At 53.8% G+C, this 27140-nt stretch overlaps 2 protein-coding genes across 3 annotated transcripts; both read left to right on the top strand.

Annotated features, from left to right (window-relative positions):
• The first annotated feature begins 22 nt into the window (after positions 1–22).
• Positions 23–1270, top strand: LOC130205137 (nucleolar and coiled-body phosphoprotein 1-like). The gene has a single exon (XM_056432309.1). The coding sequence runs from the start codon at positions 669–671 to the stop codon at positions 1224–1226; it is 558 nt and encodes a 185-aa protein (XP_056288284.1). The 5' UTR covers positions 23–668; the 3' UTR covers positions 1227–1270.
• A 4028-nt stretch (positions 1271–5298) lies between these two features.
• LOC130205503 (THAP domain-containing protein 1-like) lies at positions 5299–26886 on the top strand. 2 transcript variants are annotated; one of them, XM_056432927.1, is made up of 3 exons: positions 5299–7631; positions 23516–23705; positions 26392–26886. In XM_056432927.1, the coding sequence occupies exons 1-3, from the start codon at positions 7561–7563 to the stop codon at positions 26776–26778; spliced, it is 648 nt and encodes a 215-aa protein (XP_056288902.1). In that variant the 5' UTR covers positions 5299–7560; the 3' UTR covers positions 26779–26886. The 2 variants fall into 2 exon arrangements, with proteins under 2 accessions (XP_056288902.1, XP_056288903.1); XM_056432928.1 differs by lacking the exon at positions 5299–7631 and adding an exon at positions 22658–23342.
• Positions 26887–27140: the final 254 nt, after the last annotated feature.

The raw sequence follows: 27140 nt of genomic DNA, 5'->3' as shown, positions 1-27140 counted from the left end.
TGCATGTTGTCGTCCTCTAGGGGGCGCCGGAGAGCAACGTTATTCTCAGAGTTGTGTTTCTAGCCACCTGATGAATGTAATATCCACTCCTTCATCTCTCATTTGGTTTCCACTCGCTGTCTCTGTTCTTCAGCAGCGAGCTGCGCCCTGTCTGAAAATAACAGAAATATGTGTTCAGGTGTTTCGTGTTGATCTGTTTTCATTTTGGTCTCATTATAATTTTCTTTATAAATGTTATTCTTTATATTTAAATCCATTTGAGCGGTTTACAGATGTAGTGGCTGCTGTCGGCCGCAAGGGGCTCCCTAACGGAATGCGCCGTAACGCCTTCCAGCGAAGAAGAGAGGGCCACAACAATAACACACAGCTAGCTACACCGAGACGGACACGGACCGCACACCCCGCCTCCCGCCTCCCGCCTCCCGCCTCCCGCCTCCAGCCTGCAGCCTCCAGCCTCCCGCCTCCAGCCTCCAGCCTGCTCCGGGCGGACCGCGGCGGGAACCCGTCCAGAGCGCCGCGTGACATCCGGGCGCCATGTTGTGCTAGCGGCAGTAGCATGCTGTCGTCGTGACGCGCGGGAAGCTACGTAGCCGTTAGCTCGTCTCCACCGGCTCGGTTCTCCCCCGGTTCTCTGTTAATGTCCCCGGGCTCCCGGGCCGCGCGCACACATGGAGAGCCTCTACAAGCGGAAGATGTTCGCGTCCATGCGGAAGACCAAAGTGGACGCGACGAAGAAGCGGCAGATCGGCCTTCCCGCCGAGATCCTGGACGACAGTGACGAGGGCTCCTTCTCCTCCGCCTCCTCCTCCGGCTCCCAGGCCGACTACGACAGCTCCGCCGCGGAGGCCAGCGAGCAGGAGGGCCCGGCCCGCAGCGACTCCGGCTCCACGTCCAGCGACCACAGCCGCTCCGTGGCCCGCAGGAAGCGCTCCTTCCTGGGGGGCGACAACAGCTCCTCGTCCTCCAGCTCCGGGGAGGAGGAGAAGACGAAGGAGCTGAAGAGGAAGAGGAGCCAGGCGAAGAGGACGGCGCCGCCCAAGAAGCGGAGCCGCCTGCAGCCGCAGGACGAGTCCGACTCGGACCAGCTGGAGGAGAAGCGGAGCGACGAGGCCGAGAAGAAGCGGCAGCGGCACGGCAAGCTGCTGGCGCTGGCCCGGAGGATGAAGGCCCGGGTCCCGAGGAGGGGCCGCGCCAAGCAGGTACCGAGACCACATGAGACCCCGTGAGACCACATGAGACCACGAGACCCCGTGAGACCACATGAGACCACATGAGACCACATGAGACCGCGAGACCCCGTGAGACCACATGAGACCGCGAGACCCCGTGAGACCCCGTGAGACCACATGAGATCCCGTGAGACCACATGAGACCACACGAGATCCCGTGAGACCCCGTGAGACCACATGAGACCCCGTGAGACCCCGTGAGACCACATGAAACCACATGAGACCACGAGACCCCGTGAGACCATGAGACCCCGTGAGACCACATGAGACCACATGAGACCCCGTGAGACCACATGAGATCCCGTGAGACCCCATGAAACCCCATGAGACCACATGAGACCACGAGACCACATGAGACCCCGTGAAACCACATGAGACCATGAGACCACATGAGACCCCGTGAGACCACATGAAACCACATGAGACCCCGTGAGACCACATGAGACCACATGAGACCGTGAGACCACATGAGACCACATGAGATCCCGTGAGACCACATGAGACCCCGTGAAACCACATGAGACCACGAGACCACATGAGACCATGAGAACCCGTGAGACCACATGAGATCCCGTGAGACCACATGAGACCACACGAGATCCCGTGAGACCCCGTGAGACCACGTGAGACCCCGTGAGACCCCGTGAGACCACATGAAACCACATGAGACCACGAGACCCCGTGAGACCATGAGACCCCGTGAGACCACATGAGACCACATGAGACCGCGAGACCCCGTGAGACCACATGAGATCCCGTGAGACCACATGAGACCACACGAGATCCCGTGAGACCCCGTGAGACCACATGAAACCACATGAGACCACGAGACCCCGTGAGACCATGAGACCCCGTGAGACCACATGAGACCACATGAGACCCCGTGAGACCACATGAAACCACATGAGACCGTGAGACCACATGAGACCACGAGACCCCGTGAGACCACGAGACCCCGTGAGACCACATGAGACCCCGTGAGACCACATGAGACCACGAGACCCCGTGAGACCCCATGAGACCCCGTGAGACCACGTGAGACCACATGAGACCACGAGACCCCGTGAGACCACGAGACCCCGTGAGACCACATGAGACCATGAGACCCCGTGAGACCACGTGAGACCACATGAGACCGTGAGACCACGAGACCCCGTGAGACCACATGAGACCGTGAGACCACATGAGACCCCGTGAGACCACGTGAGACCGCGAGACCCCGTGAAACCACATGAGACCCCGTGAGACCACATGAGACCACATGAGACCCCGTGAGACCACATGAGACCACGAGACCCCGTGAGACCACATGAGACCCCGTGAGACCACATGAGACCATGAGACCCCGTGAGACCACATGAGACCCCGTGAGACCACATGAAACCACATGAGACCGTGAGACCACATGAGACCCCGTGAGACCACATGAGACCCCGTGAGACCACATGAGACCCCGTGAGACCACATGAGACCGTGAGACCACATGAGACCCCGTGAGACCACATGAGACCGCGAGACCCCGTGAGACCACATGAGACCACGAGACCCCGTGAGACCACATGAGACCACGAGACCCCGTGAGACCACATGAGACCACGAGACCCCGTGAGACCACATGAGACCCCGTGAGACCACATGAGACCATGAGACCACATGAGACCCCGTGAGACCACATGAGACCATGAGACCCCGTGAGACCACATGAGACCACGAGACCCCGTGAGACCACATGAGACCACGTGAGACCACATGAGACCATGAGACCACATGAGACCCCGTGAGACCACATGAAACCACATGAGACCGTGAGACCACATGAGACCGTGAGACCACATGAGACCCCGTGAGACCACATGAGACCCCGTGAGACCACATGAGACCATGAGACCCCGTGAGACCACATGAGACCACGTGAGACAGCGAGACCACATGAGACCACGAGACCCCGTGAGACCACATGAGACCATGAGACCCCGTGAGACCACATGAGACCGCGAGACCCCGTGAGACCACATGAAACCCCACGAGACCCCGTGAGACCACATGAGACCACATGAGACCCCGTGAGACCACATGAGACCACGTGAGACCACGTGAGACCCCGTGAGACCACGTGAGACCCCGTGAGACCACGTGAGACCACGTGAGACCACATGAGACCACAGGAGACCACGTGAGACCTACATGAGACCCCGTGAGACCACGTGAGACCTACATGAGACCACGTGAGACCACATGAGACCACGTGAGACCACATGAGACCTACATGAGACCACGTGAGACCACATGAGACCTACATGAGACCACATGAGACCACATGAGACCACATGAGACCACATGAGACCCCGTGAGACCACATGAGACCCCGTGAGACCACATGAGACCCCGTGAGACCACATGAGACCACGAGACCCCGTGAGACCACATGAGACCATGAGACCCCGTGAGACCACATGAGACCACATGAGACCGTGAGACCACATGAGACCACGAGACCCCGTGAGACCACATGAGACCATGAGACCCCGTGAGACCACATGAGACCACATGAGACCCCGTGAGACCACATGAGACCACATGAGACCACGTGAGACCACATGAGACCACGTGAGACCACATGAGACCACGTGAGACCACATGAGACCACATGAGACCACATGAGACCACATGAGACCACATGAGACCACGTGAGACCACATGAGACCACGTGAGACCACATGAGACCACATGAGACCACATGAGACCACATGAGACCAGACCACATGAGACCACATGAGACCATGAGACCCCGTGAGACCACATGAGACCCCGTGAGACCACATGAGACCACATGAGACCACATGAGACCACATGAGACCACATGAGACCACGTGAGACCACATGAGACCACATGAGACCACATGAGACCACATGAGACCATGAGACCACATGACACCACATGAGACCACGTGAGACCACATGAGACCACATGAGACCACGTGACACCACATGAGACCACGTGAGACCACATGAGACCACATGAGACCACATGAGACCACATGAGACCACATGAGACCACGTGAGACCACATGAGACCACATGAGACCACATGAGACCACATGAGACCACATGAGACCACATGAGACCACATGAGACCACATGAGACCACATGAGACCACATGAGACCACGTGAGACCACGTGAGACCACATGAGACCACGTGAGACCACATGAGACCACGTGAGACCACATGAGACCACATGAGACCACGTGAGACCACATGACACCACATGAGACCACGTGAGACCACATGAGACCACATGAGACCACATGAGACCACATGAGACCACATGAGACCACATGAGACCACATGAGACCACATGAGACCACGTGAGACCACATGAGACCACATGAGACCACAGGAGACCACATGAGACCTACATGAGACCACATGAGACCACGTGAGACCTACATGAGACCACAGGAGACCACGTGAGACCTACATGAGACCTACATGAGACCACATGAGACCTACATGAGACCACATGAGACCCACATGAGACCTACATGAGACCCCGTGAGACCTACATGAGACCACATGAGACCCACATGAGACCTACATGAGACCCCGTGAGACCACATGAGACCCCGTGAGACCTACATGAGACCCCGTGAGACCTACATGAGACCCCGTGAGACCTACATGAGACCACATGAGACCCCGGGAGACCACGTGAGACCACATGAGACCCCGTGAGACCTACATGAGACCCTGTGAGACCACATGAGACCCCGGGAGACCACATGAGACCACATGAGACTCCGTGAGACCACATGAGACCCTGTGAGACCCACATGAGACTCCGTGAGACCACATGAGACAACAGGAGACCCATGTGAGACCACATGAGACCACATGAGACTCCGTGAGACCACATGAGACCCCGTGAGACCCACATGAGACTCCGTGAGACCACATGAGACAACAGGAGACAACAGGAGACCCATGTGAGACCACATGAGACCCCCATGGAACAGACCCCCAGACCCCACCCCACAGACCAGTGTGTGTGGTGTGTGGAGAGGGGAGGAGGCCAGGAGGACCGGTCCAAAGACGGTGAGGACGAGGAGGAGACTGATGAAGATGGAGGAGAAACCGCCAACAACAAACAGGCCGATGGAGCCGACAGCGTGGAGGAGAAGGACTCGGAGGAAGAGGAGGAGGAGGAAGAGAAGAAGATGAAGAAGAAGATGAAGATGAAGTAGCTCCTCTGATGGAGACCAGGATGAATGTGAAGAACTTAAAACCTTAACATCTAAAATGAGTCATAACTGTAAAATCTTTCTTTAAAACAGAACCGCTCAGAACCGGAGACCCGGTGGCTCCTCCTGTTCTCACGCTCATGGACACGTGACCCAGGTCACGGTCACGTGGTCGCTCTCAATGCGCTGCCCCCTGCTGGTCCGCTGACACATAGCACGTCAAGTCAGTTGTATTTATACATCTCAAATTCAAATATCCCGGTATTGGTCCGGGTCCTGATCCAGGTCCTGATCCAGGTCCTGATCCAGGTCCGGGTCCTGGTCCTGATCCAGGTCCTGATCCAGGTCCCCCCGGCAGGTGAGCGGCGGTGAGGCCGTGTGACGTGTTTTACTTCTATTACATGTTTAATATCAAAGCTTGTGGGTGGGCGGAGCGTTGCTATAGCAACATGGCATCCCAGAGTCAATGTAAACAACTGTCCATGTTATCTTTTTACTTTATTGTCATTCATATGAGCAGAACACACACGGTTCAAATGGATATAGAATCTTACCTTCATTTGGACTCATGAGTTTGGCGTCTGCATTCAGCGCTGCTCGGAGTTACGAAGGTAAAGAATTCACTCTTTAATATCCATTTTATTTTGAAAAGTGGTTTTTTTTTTCAAACTATTCATTCTCGCCAAAATCTAAATTGTACAATATAACATTGAACACATCCTATCAGGATGTTCCTTTCCCCCAACTCTGTTTTACTGCTCGTCTTCAGATCGTTTCTCCGTGTCTGTCGTTGGACTCGCTGTCGATACGATCATCTGATCTCATCCATTTCACTCCATGTACTTTCTGCCTTTTCTACCTTCCATCGGTCTGAATGCAACACCATGAACGTCTTAACTGTGATGATGTTCTAGTGCTTGACAATAACACGCTGTGCTCCTCGTCAGCCGGCTGGTCATTTGTGTCTGAAAGGGTGATTATTGATTGTGTCCAGAGGTTTCCTCTCAGGACGTCTTCCACACGCGGGCTGACTCCACGGCACCGTGGCTCAGGACCAGCGCACCGTGCTCCTGGTGAGCGGCCGCCCGCTGGCCAACAACCATCCTCACTGCTCACCGGGTGCCAGCAGGAATCAGAGTGGACGATACCTCATAAGTGTGTATCTGGTGTCTCAGTGAATTAGGGCATAAGAAACATCCAATCAGAGAGCTTTCCTCCTGGTTGAGTCTCAGTGAGACCAGAGCTCCTTCACCCGCCCCGCTGTCCTGTGAACAGCAGAGGTCACAGAGGTCACCAGGGAGGAACTCCACCCACACAGACCCCTCTGGCCACGCCCCTTTTAAGATGTCATGTTTAGAACATGTATAGAAGCTCAGCGCAGCCACCAGGGTGTCAACCTGCACTGCTGAGCTGAGACAGCAGAACGTTACTGCTCATGTGTGGGTGTAACAACAAGAATGGGCTTCCAGGGGGTTGAGGACACAGTCTTCACATGCAACACAATGAGAAGCATCTCTTCCGGGTTGTGTTTAGCAGGTTCATCTCCATGAATATCAGTGAAAAGTTCATTCATTTCAGTAATTCAATTAAAAAGTGAAACTACATCTTGGAGGTCTTCATGCTTCCCTCTGGCCCAGCACCTGGCTGCACGACCAGAACCACTGCACCTGATGGGCCAGTGAACTCACCTGACCCGGAGGATCTATGGGCTTCTCGGGAGGAAGATGAACAACAATGCACACTTCGACCTATTGACCTGCAGCCCTCCTAAAAACGTGTTTGTGCTTTTCTGTTTAGTGCACATTTCCCATTGCAAAAGTTTTTTTATATCAACTTGATTCCGTGTTGCATATAATTACGAATTAACAAATTTATATTTCCGGACAGTAGTTCGTCATTACGACATACGGCGTCTAATACTTGTTTTCTTGTATGAGTGCGCTTCCGGTATTACAGGAAGCGAGTTCTGACCAATCAGATCCGACCAAACACGACGCGTCACCCACTCTGCGCCGCCATGTTTGTTAGTGGCAGAGTGAAGCTGCAGAAGAAGAGCTCCACGTCGAGGGGAGCGGGTCCGGGCCGCCGCCATGGTCCAGACGTGCTCCGCGTACGGCTGTAAGAACCGGTACCACAAGGACAAAGACGTCTCCTTCCACAAGTACGTCACGTGGGCAGCGGCGCGCGCACGCTGTTCTCGCGCTGCCGGCGGCGCGGTGTCCCGGCTGTTCGCGGAGTTACGCCAGATATCCTGCGGACTTCTGTATTTAATACAACCCGAAGCGGAACGTCCGTTTCCCAAAGCTCACCGAGTAGTGGCGTGTGTGTTCTGAACCGTAAACAGACGTTTAAAGAGCTCCCGAAGCCGAACGGTCGCGTTTGTTGCCCAAACCTGTAGGAAGTTTATTTTGAAAAGAGCGTTTGCGCCTACAAACCGGAAGTTAACGTGTTCTGCTGGTATTTGCAGGAAAACACACGAAAGACTCAAAACTGACACCAAGAACGACCAAAAGAAGAAAATAGATAAGTGTCCACAGTGGGAGAGACCCCGCTGGCGGCACCGTCATGGGTCGGCCAGGTGTCAGGTGACAGGTTCCAGGTGACAGGTGTCAGGTACTAGGTGGCTTGTGTCAGGTACTAGGTGGCTTGTGTCAGGTACCAGGTGGCATGTGTCAGGTACTAGGTGGCACGTGTCAGGTGGCATGTGTCAGGTACTAGGTGGCATGTGTCAGGTACCATGTGTCAGGTACCAGGTGGCATGTCAGGTACTAGGTGGCATGTGTCAGGTACTAGGTGGCATGTGTCAGGTACTAGGTGGCATGTGTCAGGTACCAGGTGGCATGTGTCAGGTACTAGGTGGCACGTGTCAGGTGGCATGTGTCAGGTACTAGGTGGCATGTGTCAGGTGGCATGTGTCAGGTACTAGGTGGCTTGTGTCAGGTACCAGGTGGCATGTGTCAGGTACTAGGTGGCACGTGTCAGGTGGCATGTGTCAGGTACTAGGTGGCATGTGTCAGGTACCATGTGTCAGGTACCAGGTGGCATGTCAGGTACTAGGTGGCATGTGTCAGGTACTAGGTGTCGGGTGTCAGGTGGCATGTGTCAGGTACTAGGTGTCGGGTACCAGGTGTCAAGTACCAGGTGGCATGTGTCAGGTACCAGGTGTCGGGTACCAGGTGTCAGGTACCAGGTGGCATGTGTCAGGTACTAGGTGGCATGTGTCAGGTACTAGGTGTCGGGTACCAGGTGTCAGGTACCAGGTGGCATGTGTCAGGTACCAGGTGGCATGTGTCAGGTACCAGGTGGCATGTGTCAGGTACTAGGTGGCATGTGTCAGGTACTAGGTGTCGGGTACCAGGTGTCAGGTACTAGGTGGCATGTGTCAGGTACCAGGTGGCATGTGTCAGGTACCAGGTGGCATGTGTCAGGTACTAGGTGGCATGTGTCAGGTGGCATGTGTCAGGTACTAGGTGGCATGTGTCAGGTACTAGTTGTCGGGTACTAGGTGTCAGGTACCAGGTGGCATGTGTCAGGTACCAGGTGGCATGTGTCAGGTACTAGGTGGCATGTGTCAGGCACCAGATGGCATGTGTCAGGTACCAGGTGGCATGTGTCAGATACTAGGTGGCATGTGTCAGGTACTAGGTGGCATGTGTCAGGTACCAGGTGGCATGTGTCAGGTACCAGGTGGCATGTCAGGTACTAGGTGGCATGTGTCGGGTACCAGGTGGCATGTGTCGGGTACCAGGTGTCGGGTACCAGGTGGCATGTGTCAGGTGGCATGTGTCAGGTACTAGGTGGCATGTGTCAGGTACTTGGTGGCATGTGTCAGGTGGCATGTCAGGTACCAGGTGGCATGTGTCAGGTACTTGGTGGCATGTGTCAGGTGGCATGTGTCAGGTACTAGGTGACATGTGTCAGGTACCAGGTGGCATGTGTCAGGTACCAGGTGGCATGTCAGGTACTAGGTGGCATGTGTCGGGTACCAGGTGGCATGTGTCGGGTACCAGGTGTCGGGTACCAGGTGGCATGTGTCAGGTGGCATGTGTCAGGTACTAGGTAGCATGTGTCAGGTACTTGGTGGCATGTGTCAGGTGGCATGTGTCAGGTACCAGGTGGCATGTGTCAGGTACTTGGTGGCATGTGTCAGGTGGCATGTGTCAGGTACTAGGTGGCATGTGTCAGGTACTAGGTGTTGGGTACCAGGTGTCATGTGTCGGGTCAGCGGCTCATGGCGACAAGCTGAGTGGGCGGAGCCAAGTTTCCTGGGAACGCCCATCGTCTTTCCGACAGTTCAGCCGTAAATCAGTTTTATGGTCATAATATGGATTTCCGTTGAAAGAGCAGCTGCGTGTTTTAGTTCCACCATGTTTAACACTTATGTAACATCATGTCTTTGTGATCAGGTCATGTGACAACACGACTCTAACCTACCCTATACTCTCATTCTAATTAGAGGATGAACTTTAACCTTGAATATAAACAGGACTTATTGAAGAGAACATGTTGTGCCTCGGCTCCTAAAGCAGGAAGAGGAACCCTCAGAGGACACGGCTCCTAAAGGAAGAGGAACCCTCAGAGGACACGGCTCCTGAAGGAAGAGGAACCCTCAGAGGACACGCCTCCTAAAGCAGGAAGAGGAACCCTCAGAGGACACGGCTCCTAAAGCAGGAAGAGGAACCCTCAGAGGACACGGCTCCTGAAGCAGGAAGAGGAACCCTCAGAGGACACGCCTCCTAAAGCAGGAAGACGACGAAAACATCGAGGGAAACGGAGCGGAATTCGGAACAGACTGAGAGTTCAAGCCCACCGTCCACCTTTGCCCAGCATCCTTCTTGCTAACGTCCAGTCTCTGGAAAATAAGATGGATGATTTTAGGGCAAGGATCAGATTCCAATGGGACATGCGGGATTGTAACATCTTTTGTCTGACGGAAACTTGGCTGACCCGCTGGTGCGGATCGAGTCATATGTCCAACCGAGTCCTTCTCTGTTTTCCGTGCAGACAGAACGAAAGAGTCTAGTCAATCTAAGGGTGGAAGGATCTGCTACATGACAAACAACATGTGGTCCGACCCCAAGAACATTAAGACTCTTTCGTTCCTGCTACGAACCTGGAACATCTGACGATCTCATGCCGTCCATTCTACCTTCCCGGGAGTTCAGCTCGGTCATCACCACAGCCGTCTACATTCCACCACAAGCGGACACCGGCGTAGCACTATCGGACCTACACGATGTGTTATGTCGGCATCAGAACAAGTATCCGGCGGCTGTGGTGGTGGCTGGGGACTTTAACAAGGCAAACCTAAAAAGTCATGCGAACTTTCACCAGCACATTACGTGTGCTACCAGAGGAAAGAACGTTGGACCACTGCTATCGCCATTCAAGAGAGGCTACAAGGCTGTCTCTCTCCCTCCGTTAGGAAATCAGACCATGCCGCCATTTTTCTGCTTCCGGAGTATAAACAAAGGATCGCGGGGAAGCGGTAGTGACGAGGAACGAATGCGGTGGTCTGACCAATCAGAGGCTGAGCTACAGGGCGCTCTGAGTATCGTTGACTGGGACATGATCCAATCCAGTTCCAGTGGCGTCAGCGAGTTCTTGGAAGTAGCAATGAGCCTCATAGCAACGCTTAACGGACACCATCGTCCCCACGGTAAAAGTTAGGGTCTTTCCTAATCAAAAGCCGTGGGTTGATGGATCCATCCGTGAAGCTGTGAGCGCCCGTACTGCTGCCTATAACTCCGGTCTTGTATCCGGCAACATGGGCGAGTACAAGGCAGCGGTCTATGGACTGAGGAGGCGGTGAAGGGCCAAAAGGAGGTACCGAGACAGAGTGGAATCACAGATGGAGCAGCGCGACACCAGGCGCCTATGGCAGGGGCTACGGACTATCACAGACTACCAGAGCAGACCCGCGCAATGGTGAGTGCCGGCGCATCCCTAGCGGACGACCTGAACTCATTTTATGCACGGTTTGAGGCTAGCAACAACAGCGCTAGCTCGCTGCTAACAACAACACCGTTAAGCGTAGCGAGGTGAGTTCTACCGCTGGGGATGAACACACACTCTCTGTGACCGAGCACAGTGTGAGGAGGGCTCTGTTGAGGTGAACACCAGGAAAGCTGCAGGTCCAGATGGCATATCTGGGCGAGTACTGAAGACCTGTGCTAACCAGCTAGCTCCAGTGTTCACCACAATATTCAACCTCTCCTGGCTGAGTCCGTGGTCCCCGCCTGCTTCAAGAGATCCACTATTGTCCCTGTGCCCAAGAATGCTTCTCCAGCATGTATGAATGACTACCGACCGGTGGCCCTCACCTCGGTGGTCATGAAATGCTGAGAGGCTGATAAAGGACTACATCTGCGCCTTCCTCCCTTCCTCCATGGACCCGCTGCAGTTTGCTTATCGCCCAAACAGATCCACGGATGATGCTGTCTCCCAGGTACTGCACACCACACTCTCTCATCTGGACAGCCAGAGGGGGCTATGTGAGACTACTGTTCATTGATTATAGTTCAGCTTTCAACACCATAGTCCCTCCAGACTGGCCGGCAAGCTGATTGAGCTGGGACTGAACACCCCCTGTGTGCTTGGATCCTGGACTTCCTGACCGCCAGGCCACAGGTGGTCAGGGTGGGCAGACACACCTCCAAATCCTCACCCTGAACACAGGATCCCCAGGGTTGCGTCCTCAGCCCCTACTGTACTCCTGTACACACATGACTGTGTGGCCAGGTTCAACTCAATACCATCATCAAGTTTGCGGATGACACAGTGGTGGTGGGCCTGATCTCCGACAACGTCGAGAAGGCCTACCTGGAGGAAGTTGCTGATCTGTCACTCTGGTGCCAGGACAACAGCCTCATCATGAATGTCACCAAAACTAAGGAGCTGATTGTGGACTTTAGGAAGGTACAACAACAGAGGACGTACTCACCACTGGGGATTAGGACTACTGTGGAGAGGGTGGCGGTATAAATACCTGGGAGTCCACATCACCGAGGATCTGACATGGTCAACAAACACAGACACTCTGGTGAGAAAGGCAAGGCAGCGCCTCTACCACCTCAGGCAGCTGAGGAAAATTAAAGTTTCCCAGAGGATCCTTCAGTCCTTCTACTGTGGAGCTGTAGAGAGCGTCCTGACAGGAAGCATCAGAGCCTGGTTTGGCAACTGCTCCGCTCAGGACAGGAAGGCTCTGCAGAGAGTAGCGTCGGCTGAGCGCACTATTGGAACACACTCCCACCCTGCAGGACTTGTACACCAGGAGGTGCAGAACCAGAGCCGGCAGGATCATGAAGGATCCTCACCACCCCAACAACAGACTGTTTCAGCTGCTGCGGTCAGGCAGGCGCCTCCGTAGTCACGCTGCAAGAACAGAGAGACTGAGACGGAGTTTCTTTCCTCAGGCCATCAGGATTGTGAACTCCGACCTCACCAGGACCCCCACATAGACCCACACAACTGCCCCTCTTAGGCACACACACACACACACACACACACACTTACTGTAAATATTGTGTTGTTTTTTATTTGTAAATAGTGTGTACTTGTTGCCCTTGCACATTCCTGCTGAGCATTGCCACTTTCATTTCACTGCACACCCTGTGTGTGTATGTGACAAATAAAACATCTTGAATCTTGAATCTTGAAGAGGAACCCTCAGAGGACACGGCTCCTAAAGCAGGAAGAGGAACCCTCACAGGACACGGCTCCTAAAGGAAGAGGAACCCTCAGAGGACACGGCTCCGAAAGCAGGAAGAGGAACCCTCAGAGGACACAGCTCCTAAAGGAAGAGGAACCCTCAGAGGACACGGCTCCTAAAGGAAGAGGAACCCTCAGAGGACACAGCTCCTAAAGGAAGAGGAACCTTCAGAGGACACGCCTCCTAAAGCAGGAAGAGGAACCCTCAGAGGACACGCCTCCTAAAGGAAGAGGAACCCTCAGATGACACGGCTCCTAAAGGAAGAGGAACCCTCAGAGGACACGCCTCCTAAAGGAAGAGGAACCCTCAGAGGACACGGCTCCAGAAGCAGGAAGAGGAACCCTCAGAGGACACGCCTCCTGAAGCAGGAAGAGGAACCCTCAGAGGACACGCCTCCTGAAGCAGGAAGAGGAACCCTCAGAGGACACGCCTCCTGAAGCAGGAAGAGGAACCCTCAGAGGACACGGCTCCTAAAGGAAGAGGAACCCTCAGAGGACACGCCTCCTGAAGCAGGAAGAGGAACCCTCAGAGGACACGGCTCCTGAAGCAGGAAGAGGAACCCTCAGAGGACACGCCTCCTGAAGCAGGAAGAGGAACCCTCAGAGGACACGGCTCCTAAAGGAAGAGGAACCCTCAGAGGACACGGCTCCTGAAGCAGGAAGAGGAACCCTCAGAGGACACGGCTCCTAAAGGAAGAGGAACCCTCAGAGGACACGGCTCCTAAAGGAAGAGGAACCCTCAGAGGACACGGCTCCTAAAGGAAGAGGAACCCTCAGAGGACACGCCTCCTGAAGCAGGAAGAGGAACCCTCAGAGGACACGGCTCCTAAAGGAAGAGGAACCCTCAGAGGACACGGCTCCTAAAGGAAGAGGAACCCTCAGAGGACACGGCTCCTAAAGGAAGAGGAACCCTCAGAGGACACGCCTCCTGAAGCAGGAAGAGGAACCCTCAGAGGACACGGCTCCTAAAGGAAGAGGAACCCTCAGAGGACACGGCTCCTAAAGGAAGAGGAACCCTCAGAGGACACGGCTCCTAAAGGAAGAGGAACCCTCAGAGGACACGGCTCCTAAAGGAAGAGGAACCCTCAGAGGACACAGCTCCTAAAGGAAGAGGAACCCTCAGAGGACACGGCTCCTAAAGCAGGAAGAGGAACCCTCAGAGGACACGGCTCCTAAAGCAGGAAGAGGAACCCTCAGAGGACACAGCTCCTAAAGGAAGAGGAACCCTCAGAGGACACGGCTCCTGAAGCAGGAAGAGGAACCCTCAGAGGACACGGCTCCTAAAGGAAGAGGAACCCTCAGAGGACACAGCTCCTAAAGGAAGAGGAACCCTCAGAGGACACGGCTCCTAAAGGAAGAGGAACCCTCAGAGGACACGGCTCCTGAAGCAGGAAGAGGAACACTCAGAGGACACGCTGGGGACAGCAGCTGCTCGGGAGCGAGCTCTTTACGTTAGAGGGTCGAGTCCTTTCTGTGTGGAGCGTGTTCTCCTCGTGGTCTCCTTGTGGTCTCCTCGTGTTCTCCTCATGGTCTTGTGGTCTCCTCGTGTTCTCCTCATGGTCTCGTGGTCTCCTCGTGTTCTCCTCATGGTCTCGTGTTCTCCTCGTGTTCTCCTCATGGTCTCCTCGTGTTCTCCTCGTGTTGTCCTCATGGTCTCGTGTTCTCCTCGTGTTGTCTTCGTGGTCTCCTCGTGTTCTCCTCATGGTCTCCTCGTGTTCTTCTCGTGGTCTCCTCGTGGTCTCGTGTTCTCCTCGTGTTCTCCTCGTGGTCTCGTGTTCTCCTCGTGGTCTCGTGTTCTCCTCATGGTCTCGTGTTCTCCTCGTGTTGTCTTCATGGTCTCCTCGTGTTCTCCTCATGGTCTTGTGGTCTCCTCGTGTTCTCCTCATGGTCTCGTGGTCTCCTCGTGTTCTCCTCGTGGTCTCGTGTTCTCCTTGTGGTCTCCTCGTGTTCTCCTCATGGTCTCCTCGTGTTCTCCTCATGGTCTCGTGTTCTCATGGTCTCCTCAAGGTCTCCTCATGGTCTCCTCGTGTTCTCCTCGTGGTCTCCTCGTGTTCTCCTCATGGTCTCCTCGTGTTCTCATGGTCTCCTCATGGTCTCCTCATGGTCTCGTGTTCTCCTCGTGTTCTCCTCGTGTTGTCCTCGTGGTCTCGTGGTCTCCTCGTGTTCTCCTCGTGGTCTCGTGTTCTCCTCGTGTTCTCCTCGTGGTCTCCTCGTGGTCTCCTCGTGTTCTCCTCGTGTTCTCCTCGTGTTCTCCTCATGGTCTCCTCATGTTCTCCTCGTGTTCTCCTCATGGTCTCGTGTTCTCCTCGTGTTGTCCTCGTGTTGTCCTCGTGGTCTCGTGTTCTCCTCGTGGTCTCCTCGTGGTCTCGTGTTGTCCTCGTGTTCTCCTCGTGTTGTCCTCGTGGTCTCGTGTTCTCCTCGTGGTCTCCTCATGGTCTCGTGTTCTCCTCGTGTTGTCCTCGTGGTCTCGTGTTCTCTTCGTGTTCTCCTCGTGGTCTCGTGTTCTCCTCGTGGTCTCGTGTTCTCCTCGTGGTCTCGTGTTCTCCTCATGGTCTCGTGTTCTCCTCGTGTTCTCCTCGTGGTCTCGTGGTCTCCTCGTGGTCTCCTCGTGTTCTCCTCATGGTCTCCTCATGTTCTCCTTGTTGTCTCCTCATGGTCTCGTGTTCTCCTCATGGTCTCGTGGTCTCCTCGTGTTCTCCTCATGGTCTCCTCATGGTCTCGTGTTCTCCTCATGGTCTCGTGGTCTCCTCGTGTTCTCCTCATGGTCTCATGTTCTCCTCGTGTTCTCCTCATGGTCTCGTGTTCTCCTCATGGTCGTCTCGTGTTCTCGTCGTGTTGTCCTCGTGTTCTCCTCGTGTTGTCCTCGTGGTCTCGTGTTCTCCTCGTGGTCTCGTGTTCTCCTCGTGTTGTCCTCGTGTTCTCCTCGTGTTGTCCTCGTGGTCTCGTGTTCTCCTCGTGGTCTCCTCATGGTCTCGTGTTCTCCTCGTGTTGTCCTCGTGGTCTCGTGTTCTCCTCATGGTCTCGTGTTCTCCTCGTGGTCTCGTGTTCTCCTCGTGTTCTCCTCGTGGTCTCGTGTTCTCCTCGTGTTCTCCTCGTGGTCTCGTGTTCTCCTCGTGTTCTCGTGTTCTCCTCGTGGTCTTCTCGTGTTCTCCTCGTGTTCTCCTCGTGTTGTCCTCTTGGTCTCACGTTCTCCTCCTGCTCTCCTCGTGGTCTCCTCATGGTCTCGTGTTCTCCTCGTGTTCTCCTCGTGTTGTCCTCTTGGTCTCGTGTTCTCCTCATGGTCTCGTGTTCTCCTCGTGTTGTCCTCGTGGTCTCGTGTTCTCCTCGTGGTCTCCTCATGGTCTCGTGTTCTCCTCGTGGTCTCGTGTTCTCTTCGTGTTCTCCTCGTGTTCTCCTCGTGGTCTCGTGTTCTCCTCGTGTTGTCCTCGTGGTCTCCTCATGGTCTCGTGTTCTCCTCGTGTTGTCCTCGTGGTCTCCTCGTGGTCTCGTGTTCTCTTCGTGTTCTCCTCGTGGTCTCGTGTTCTCTTCGTGTTCTCCTCGTGGTCTCGTGTTCTCCTCGTGGTCTCGTGTTCTCCTCGTGTTCTCCTCGTGGTCTCGTGTTCTCTTCGTGTTCTCCTCGTGTTCTCCTCGTGGTCTCGTGTTCTCCTCATGTTCTCCTCGTGGTCTCGTGTTCTCCTCGTGTTCTCCTCGTGTTCTCCTCGTGGTCTCGTGTTCTCCTCGTGTTCTCCTCGTGGTCTCGTGTTCTCCTCGTGTTCTTCTCGTGTTCTCCTCGTGGTCTCGTGTTCTCTTCGTGTTCTCCTCGTGGTCTCGTGTTCTCCTCATGTTCTCCTCGTGGTCTCGTGTTCTCCTCGTGGTCTCGTGTTCTCCTCGTGTTCTCCTCGTGGTCTCGTGTTCTCCTCGTGGTCTCGTGTTCTCCTCATGTTCTCCTCGTGGTCTCGTGTTCTCCTCGTGGTCTCGTGTTCTCCTCGTGTTCTCCTCGTGGTCTCGTGTTCTCTTCGTGGTCTCGTGTTCTCCTCGTGGTCTCGTGTTCTCCTCATGTTCTCCTCGTGGTCTCGTGTTCTCTTCGTGGTCTCGTGTTCTCCTCATGTTCTCCTCGTGGTCTCGTGTTCTCCTCGTGGTCTTGTGTTCTCCTCGTGTTCTCCTCGTGGTCTCGTGTTCTCTTCGTGTTCTCTTCGTGTTCTCCTCGTGTTCTCCTCGTGCCCCCAGCATCATAAAGACATGCACCGCAGCCTCACCCCAGCTCGTATGGATGTGAATGAATGTTGGTAGTGGGGGAGGGGCCGGAGGCGCTGATTGGGGGAGGGGCCGTAGGCGCTGATTGGGGGAGGGGACGTAGGCGCTGATTGGGGGAGGGGACGTAGGCGCTGATTGGCTGCCACGCTTCCGTCATTACATGACATTACATGTCATTTAGCAGACGCTTTTATCCAAAGCGACTTACAATAAGTGCATTTCAACCTAGAGTACAAACTAAGAATAACAAGAACACAGGAAGTAACACTTCCTCAACATAGTCGAACTACTAAAGTACCATAAGTAAGTGCTATCTAAGTGCCACTGAAGTGCTAATCTGTGTTTTAATCCAGATATAGTCGGAAAAGGTGTGTTTTCAGTCTCCGGGTGAAGATGTAGAGACGTTCTGCTGTCCTGATGTCAGTGGGGAGCTCGTTCCACCACTGAGGAGCAGGACAGCAACAGTCTGGATGTAGAGCGGTTAGCTCGAGGTGCAGGAGGCACAAGACGATTGGCTGTTGCCGAGCGGAGCGAACGTGCCGGGGTGTACGGTGAGACCATATCCCGGATGTAGACGGGGCCCGATCCGTTCAGAGCACGGTACCAAGAACCAGTGTTTTGAAGCGGATGCTGCTCCACCGGTAACCATGGAGAGCGGAGGAGCCGAGTGATGTGGGTGAATTTTGGGAGGCTGAAGACCAGCTGCTGCATTCTGGATGAGCTGCAGAGGTCGGATGGCCTTAGCGGGTAGACCAGCCAGGAGGGAGTTGCAGTAGTCAAGGCGTGAAATGACCAGAGCCTGGATCAGAGCCTGGACCAGAGCCTGGACCAGAACCTGGACCAGAGCCTGGACCAGAACCTGTGCCGCCTTCTGAGTAAGAAGAGGCCGTGTTCTCCTGATGTTGTGCAGCATGTACCTACAGGAACGCGTCGTCGCAGTGATGTTGGCCGTCAGGTTGACTGTCCAGTGTCACCCCGAGGTTCCTGGCAGTCAGGGGCGGGGCCAACACAGAGCTGTTGAAGGTGGTAGTCAGGTCATGGGTGGGGGAGCCTTTCCCTGGAAGGAATAGTAGCTCGGTCTTGTCAGGGTTGATTTTCAGGTGGTGAGCAGACCTCCACTGAGAGATGTCAGTCAGACAGGCAGAGATTCGCGCCGCCACCTGTGTTTCGGACGGTGGAAACGAGAAGATCAGTTGGGTGTAGGGCTGCAACTAACGATTATTTTGATAATCGATTAATCGGTTGATTATTTTATCGATTAATCGGATAAAAAAACAAAAACACTTTAATTTTCAACCCTTTATTCAAAACAGGGTCCGTACGGTCATGGAAAACCTGGAAAAGTCATGGAATTTTTAAATGGCTATTAGCAGGCCTAGAAAAGTAATTGAAAAAAATAAAATCCCAAAATATTTGGAAAAGTAATGCAAATTTGTTTTATTCAAATGTTAATTTACACGGTATATATACGGTATGCTTTGGAATTCTCATTGTTAGTTTAAATACTACATCTTCTCACTTTGTCACGTATAGACAGAGTTTTCACAAAATGTTTAATCATGGAAATTTGGTTTAAAGTCATGGAAAGGTCCTGGAGACCCACTGGTCACCATGGTGATGAACCTGTTCACTGGTCACCATGGTGATGAACCGTCACAAACAGACTGACAGCTCTCCTCTCCTGAGCAGTGGTCCCCATGTGGCCCCCTGAACAATACCAGAGACGCGTTACGATTTATTATTTTGTTCACCTGGCCCGCTGCCGTTGAGATTACAGTGAGACGCGGAAAAAATGCGGAGTGGTGATCTTCGCAATAGAACATCTTTGATGAGACGTGTCGCGTCTCGGCCAATCAGCGTTCAGATGTCCACAGCGTTTGGGAAGTTAGGTTAGCTTGAATGTTAGTCTGCTACATCTGCTGCTGTCACGCTGCACGGTGGAGCGATACTAACAAAGTACCCGTACGTTAAATACGATGTGATTTAGCATATGTTTAGTATCGACACTTAATTAAAAGAGCGATCAGAGCGCATGCGCTGCTCCGCTCCGTTAAATGCTGTCTGCACGCGCAGCGCTCACAGCCAGTGGCATCGTGGAAAAATATGTTCCGCTATCCGCCACGGAATAAATAACCACGTTTTCTACGTTCTACTCTAGTGGAAATGCCACACACGTCGTGACATGTGTCCCTGGTGTCTGGGTTCATGACGTCACCCGTAGGCGCACTCAGCTCCGTGAATGTCTCCGACTACGTGAATGACTTCCGCATCCAGCGCCACGTGAGCAGCAGCAGCCAATTAGATTCATCAACAGCGGTACAGCTCAGCGCTGATTGGCTCTCACAATGCAGCGTCCTGTCCTCGCTCCGCTCTTGTTTCTCCTGCGCCGCTCTGCGCTCAACACAACTTTGTTTATACTCCGTGACTTATTGAGCGCCGTAATAATCGCGCGACTGAATCGATAATGAAATTCGTTGCCAACTATTTTAATAATCGATTTTTATCGATTTTATCGATTCGTTGTTGCAGCCCTAGTTGGGTGTCATCAGCATAGCTATGGTAGGAGAAGCCATGCGAACGAATGACAGAGCCGAGAGAATTTGTGTACAGAGAGAAGAGGAGGGGACCCAGGCGGAGCCTTGAGGAACCCCATAGTGAGAGAAGAGGGGACCCAGGACGGAGCCTTGAGGAACCCCATAGTGAGAGGAAGAGGAGGGGACCCAGGACGGAGCCTTGAGGAACCCCATAGTGAGAGAAGAGGAGGGGACCCAGGACGGAGCCTTGAGGAACCCCATAGTGAGAGGAAGAGCAGGGGACCCAGGACGGAGCCTTGAGGAACCCCATAGTGAGAGGAAGAGGAGGGGACCCAGGACGGAGCCTTGAGGAACCCCATAGTGAGAGAAGAGGAGGGGACCCAGGACGGAGCCTTGAGGAACCCCATAGTGAGAGAAGAGGAGGGGACCCAGGACGGAGCCTTGAGGAACCCCAGTAGTGAGAGGACAAGGATCAGACACAGATCCTCTCCAAGTTACCCGGTAAGTGTGGTCGTTAAGGTAGGAAGAGAAAAGCGTGAGTGCAGTGCCTGAGATCCCCAGGTCCTGAAGAGAAGAGTTAAGGATCTGGTGGTTCACGGTGTCAAATGCTGCAGAAAGGTCGAGAAGGATAAGGACAGAGGAGAGAGAGGCTGCTCTAGCAGTGTGAAGCTGCTCAGAGACAGCAAGGAGGGCAGTCTCTGTCGAGTGGCCGGCCTTGAATCCAGACTGGTGAGGGTCAAGAAGGCTGTTACTGTGGAGATAGGAGGACCCTTGGCTCAAGATAGCTCGCTCCAGAGTTTTGGAGAGAAAAGGAAGAAGAGAGACAGGTCTGTAGTTGCTGACTCCAGACGGGTCGAGGTGGGTTTCTTCAGGAGAGGGTTGACTCTCGCCTCCTTCAGAGTTGAAACAGCCAGTTGAGAGGAGCTGTTAATAAGATGGGTGAGAAAGGACAGAAGATCAGGAGCAATAGCCTGGAGAATGGGAGACGGGACGGGGTCAAGGGCGCAGGTGGTCGGTCGGGCGGAGGTCACCAAGCTAAGAACTTGATTGGGAGACAAGGGGGTGAAAGAGGAAATAGAGGGGGATGAAGAAGTTAGTGTTGGTGAGGAGATAGAAGATGGATTAGTAAAGGAGGAGCATATGTCGTCTATCTTGTTTGTAAAGTAGTCGACAAAGTGGCAAAAGGGTGGAAGGAGGAGGACAGGGGGGATCAAGGAGCTTGGAAAAGATAGAGATGTGAGTTTTTTGGGGTTAGAGAAGGAAGACTGAATTTTGGTCAGGTAGAACAAGCTTTTGGCTGCAGAGATAGAGGTAGAGAATGAGGAGAGGAGAGATTGATAGAAGAGCAGGTCTTCCGCTTGATAAGATTTGCGCCATTTCCTTTCTGTCGTTTGCAGGGTGGCTCTCTCGGCGCGCACCGAGTCAGACAACCACGGAGCCGGAGAGGATTTCCGAACCGGTCGTGTCTTAAAAGGACAAAGAGAATCAAGAGATGAAGACAGGGAAGAGAGGAGAGTGTCTGTGGCAGTTAGGCTGCATGAGTGAGAAGCAGTCTGTTGAGGGGAGAGCAGATAGGACAGAGGAGGCCAGAGAGGAGGGGCAGAGGAGGCCAGAGAGGAGGGGCAGAGGAGGCCAGAGAGGAGGACAGAGGAGGCCAGAGAGGAGGGGCAGAGGGTGCGAATGTTGCGGCGTACAGGTGCAGAGTCTGTAGATATGGGTGGGTTGTCAGTACCAGAGAGCGAGAGAGAGTCAGAGATGAAGAAGTGGTCAGAGACATGGAGAGGAGTTACAGTGAGGTTGGAGGTAGAGCAGTTTCTAGTGAAAATGTAGTCAAGGCGGTTGCCGGCTTTGTGAGTGGGAGGGGAGGGACTGAGTGAGAGGTCAAAGGAACACAGGAAGAGTAAGAGATCACATGACTTCTCTGTCTGGATGTTGAAGTCACCCAGAAGGATGAGCGGGGGGCCGTGTTCAGAGAAGTTCGATAGGAGGACGTCTAGCTCTTCCAAGAAATCTCCCAAAGAACCAGGGGGACGGTAGAGAACAACAATGTGTAGTTGAACCGGATGAGTCACCGTCACAGCATGGAACTCAAAAGTCAGTGGGATAAAGAGTGGAAGCGGGTAGGGAGAGAAACACCATGTGGGTGAGATGAGTAAACCTGCACCTCCACCCCGACCAGAGGGTCTGGTGTGTGGCTGAAGGAGAAGGCCGAGGAGAGAGCAGCCGGGGTAGACGTGTTCTCTGGTGTGATCCAGGTCTCAGTGAGACAGGAAGTCAAGCGACTGCTCCATGGCAAAGAGATGAAAGCGGCCTTGCGGTTGGCTGACTGACAGTTCCAGAGGCCTCCTGTGACAAGGTGCTGGGTGTGGGTAGAACGGGTAGGAAGGAGAACCGAGGAGGGGTTCCGGTGCATGAATGAACGAGTCCTATAGTAACTACGAGTAGAGATACACACAGGTATGGAAAATACACACATATTCACTAAATGGGGAAATACTCAGCCACCCACGAAGACTCCAAGGGAAGACTCCTATGTCTTTGTCCTCCGAGTCTCGACTCCAAGGGAAGACTCCTATGTCTTTGTCCTCCGAGTCTTGACTCCAACGGAAGACTCCGATGTCTTTGTCCTCCGAGTCTTGACTCCAACGGAAGACTCCGATGTCTTTGTCCTCCGAGTCTTGACTCCAACGGAAGACTCCGATGTCTTTGTCCTCTGAGTCTTGACTCCAACGGAAGACTCCGATGTCTTTGTCCTCCGAGTCTTGACTCCAACGGAAGACTCCGATGTCTTTGTCCTCTGAGTCTTGACTCCAACGGAAGACTCCTATGTCTTTGTCCTCCGAGTCACGCTGACGCTACAGCTGACGCGAAAGACCCGATCCGGTTATGAGCCCAAGTTGGTGCCAATTACCTCCAGCCGCGTTGACACCGCCCCTTGCCTTATGGTATTCAAATGACACTCAATAGAAACCAGGTGATGAGCGCTCGTCCAATCAGTGAAGATTCAGGTGTCGGAACACGGGACTCACCTATCTCCCAAAACAAATCCTAAAACAGGACAGACTAACAATCTAGCAGCTTTAAACAACAAATACAACAGTAACTTAGCAGATAAAACTAATTTAAACAAGATACTTAGCAGGATCCAAGTAGTCAAGTGTCAGGAAACAGGACACGGCTCTCTACCAAACAAATCCTAAAACAGGACAGACTAACAATCTAGCAGCTTCAAACAACAAATACAACAGTAACTTAGCAGATAAAACTAGTTTAAAGAAGACACTTAGCAGGATCCAAGTAGTCAGTAGTCTCGCCTCACAGGTAGAAGATGCACAGGGCAGCTGTGGCTCCTGATGTAGCTCCACCACCACCGGGACGACTGGACTCTGGACTCTGTAAGCGACTTCGGGTGTCTAGAGAAGCGCTATATAAAATAAATGATTATTATTATTAAATCCTGGAGTCCACCGGTCCACCTAAGCCTTGCCTCCCCCCTCCTCCCCCCTGCCTCCTTCCTCCCCCCTCCTCCCCCTGCCTTCCCCTTCCTCCCCCCCCCTCCCCCCCTCAGGTTCCCTCTGACGCGGCCCGCCGTGGGCGCCCAGTGGGTGGCGGCCATGAGGAGGAGCAACTTCCATCCCACCAAGTACAGCAACATCTGCTCTCAGCACTTCAGCAGCGACTCCTTCAAGAGGGCGTGCAACAACCGCGTGCTGAAGGAGAACGCCGTGCCCTCGCTCTTCGGCGCCGCCGGCCTCAAGGTGACGTGATCAATGAGCGCCTCGCGAGGAGCGCCAGGTGCGACTCGCTCCAGGAAGGACATATATATATATACACACACACACACACACATACACATACATACATACATACATACATACACACACACACACACATACACACACAGATACATAAATATTTATGTACTGGCCTTATCTTGCACCTCCTCAAACATTTGACCCTGGATGATCCCCACTGGCCTCTCATCAGCTCCCTCTGACTTCAGTACCAGAACACACCGTCTCAGAACTCCATAAAGCCCAAAGCACCACCTGTCAGCTCGATCCTCTTCCCACCTGCCTTGTCAAAGCCCGTCTGCCATGTATTTCCTCCCTCACCACTGTAACCCCACTCTCAAACTGGCTGCCATCACACCTATCCTGAAAAACCCGGTGCTGACCCAGCTGTCCTTCACCGTTACCGACCCATCTCCAACCTCCCCTTCATCTCCACAACACTTCAAAGGGTTGCTGCACAATGACAGTCCCACCTTGACACAAACCACCTCCATGAACCCTTCCAATCTGGCTTCCGTCAAAAACATAGCACTGAAACAGCCCTGGTCAAAATCCCCAGCGCCCTCCTCCGTGCAGCAGACTCCGGACTGCTTCCCATCCTCATCCTCAGCGCAGCGTTGGACAGCATCTCACACCCTCTGCTCCTGGACCGCCAGGCTGGCATTGGAATCACTGGCGCTGCCCTCTCCTGGTTCACATCGTACCACAACTCAGGAACCACAAGTCTGGGTGTTCGGGTGTTTCACTGGGAGTGCCCCAGGGGTCAGTATTGGGTCCCCTTCTTTTCACCATTTACCTCCTCCCCCTGGGCACAATCCTCCGTCACCATGGGGTCCATTTTCACTGCTACACCGACGACACACAAGTCTACCTCTAAACCGACCGCTGCCATCCCTCCTACCTCCCTCATCACCTGCCTTGAAGACATCCGGAGCTGGATGAGCAGGAACTTCCTAAAGCTAAACGGCAATAAAACTGAGGCCCTGCTCATCGGCTCCAAATCCAAACACACCACAGCTCCACCCATCATCATCGACGGATTCCCTGTCCCCTTCTCCCCCCAAGTCGAGAGCCTCGGCGACAGCACCCTTTCATTTGCACCCATATTCAAAACATCACCCGGACTGCATTCTTCCACCTCCTCAACATCTCCAGACTCCGCCCATCACTGACCCAGTCCAGCACCGAAATCCTGGTCCACTCATTTGTCACATCCCGCATCGACCACTGCGATGCCCTCCTCAGCGGACTCCCCACCAAACTCATCAACAGACTGCAAATCATTCAGAACTCGGCCGCCAGATCATCACCTGTACCAAATCATCGGACCACATCGCTCCTGTACTCATCCACCTTCACTGGCTCCCTGTGCAACAACCTCCTCCTCCTCACCTGCAAAGCTCTCCACTTACCTCGAGACCTCCTTCAGGAATACACTCCCTCCGCTCATCCTCTTCTGGACCGCGAACCATCCCCACGTCACGGGGTGCCCGAGCCTTCAGCTGCTCTGGACCCCCCCCCCCCCCCACATAAGACACTCAGACTCCATCACATCAAGTCTCCACTCAAAGCTCACCTGTTCTCACTGACTCTCTCTATAACTGGATCCTGTACACTTCACTTGTTTTAATGTTGTTTCTATCTTTCATACTTTTATCCTGTTTGATTTTATTGTAAGGTGACCTTGGGTGACGTGAAAGGCGCCTCCAAATAGAATGTATTATTATTATATATATATATTTATATACTGCATACCCTAATACACAAACACACACACATACTGTTAATGTCCCCCCCCCTAATACATCTCCAGATATTATATAAGGGAATGTATTATATTATGTTAGTTATATATATACATAGTCACTACATCGAGGTCGCTAGCTAACGGGATTTCATAGTCTCTACATCGAGGTCGCTAGCTAACGGGATTTCTTCGTCACTACATCGAGGTCGCTAGCTAACGGGGTTTCATGGGCTGTGTCTACTACCGCACACTTTACGAAGTACACTGCAATACAGTGCACTACAATTCAGTGCACTGCGTCGCTGATAAGTCTGTCTCAAATGGAACACTTACGTTAACCACTTGGCGGAAGTGACGGACGCAAATCTGTTCACGGCACCCGCGAAATTAAGCCGGGAGTGACATACGCAAATCTGCTTGCGATACCCGCGAAACTTAAACTGACAAAATGAAGCACTTCTTGCCCTCTTTGTGTCCCTTGTTTACCCCTTTCTCCACCCCATGTGGAAACTGCGATACCTCCACAATCGCGGCAGGAGCCTCCGTAGTCTACCGCTTGTGCTACCGTAGCATCTCGTCCGCCATTGTTTTAGAAATAAAATGAAAAGCTGGCGAAAAGGGCTCCTCCTCTTCCGCTACGTCGCCAAGATGGCGGCCGCTTAGGGCGAGTAGTGTCCATCGTTTTACATGTTTTGCCCGTTTGCAGTGCACCATCCGGGTACTTTCAGTGCACTGAATTCTGCTGGTTTTTTCAGTGGCGCACTTCGAACACTGAAAGTCAGTGCTCGAAGTGCTCAAGTGCGCGGTAGTAGACACAGCCATAGTCTCTACATTGAGGTCGCTAGCTAACGGGGTTTCCTCAGTGCGTGTTTAACTTCCTGTTCTCCTCTGTCTGCTCTGCAGGCCGAGGCCCTGGAGGACCCCTTCCCCTCAGAGATCCACTTCCCTCTGTCCCTGACCTCTGACCCCGTGGTGGTGGAGGAGGAGGAGCCTGTGAGCCGCCCGCCCGAGGCCCGGTGCGACCCGGTGGCCGTCTCCTGCGACCACAACTACACGGCGGAGGACTCTGCTCGCCAGAAGCAGCGCATGGAGCAGCTGGAGGAGCAGCTGGCGGCGCTGAGGAAGAAGCTGAAGACCACGCAGCAGAAGTGTCGACGGCAGGAGAGAGAACTCAAGAGACTGAAGGCCTGCGGGGCCCCGAGGACCAGCAGAGACCTGCCGGAGGCCCTGGGGGACGGATACGTCATCCTCCCCAAGAACGTCTACTACTCCCTGAAGGGCATCAAGTGACACCGAGAGGAGCTCCTGGAGAACACCGACCACGCCCTGGTGGACTGGGGGTCTGGTGGACTGGGGGTCTGGTCTCTGGTGGACTGGGGGTCTGGTCTCTGGGGGTCTGGTCTCTGGGGGTCTGGTCTCTGGTGGACTGGGGGTCTGGTCTCTGGTGGACTGGGGGGATGTGGAAGGAGGGACATGTGGTCTTCAGGTATAATACAGACGTTAATGAGCTTTCTTCTCTTTGGGAGTAGGCCTCGCCATTGAAGAGATGAGCTGATGGTTTGGAGGCGTGGCCTATCCATGGTGGATAATTGGAGGCGTGGCCTATCCATTGCAGATGATTGGAGGCGTGGCCTATCCATTGCAGGATGATT

This window comes from Pseudoliparis swirei, chromosome 15 (genome assembly GCF_029220125.1).
Source record: "Pseudoliparis swirei isolate HS2019 ecotype Mariana Trench chromosome 15, NWPU_hadal_v1, whole genome shotgun sequence".
NCBI lineage: Eukaryota > Metazoa > Chordata > Actinopteri > Perciformes > Liparidae > Pseudoliparis > Pseudoliparis swirei.
The sequence above is the reverse complement of the archived record's forward strand: the minus strand, read 5'-3'. Positions and strand labels throughout refer to the sequence as shown.

Coding starts and splice junctions, on each gene's coding strand:
- LOC130205503 (XM_056432927.1), top strand. CDS start 7,561: ATGGTCCAGACGTGCTCCGCGTACGGCTGTAAGAACCGGTACCACAAG. Junction 7,632..23,515: donor AAAGACGTCTCCTTCCACAA/GTACGTCACGTG, acceptor TCCCCCCCTCAG/GTTCCCTCTGACGCGGCCCG. Junction 23,706..26,391: donor TCGGCGCCGCCGGCCTCAAG/GTGACGTGATCA, acceptor TCTGCTCTGCAG/GCCGAGGCCCTGGAGGACCC.
- LOC130205137 (XM_056432309.1), top strand. CDS start 669: ATGGAGAGCCTCTACAAGCGGAAGATGTTCGCGTCCATGCGGAAGACC.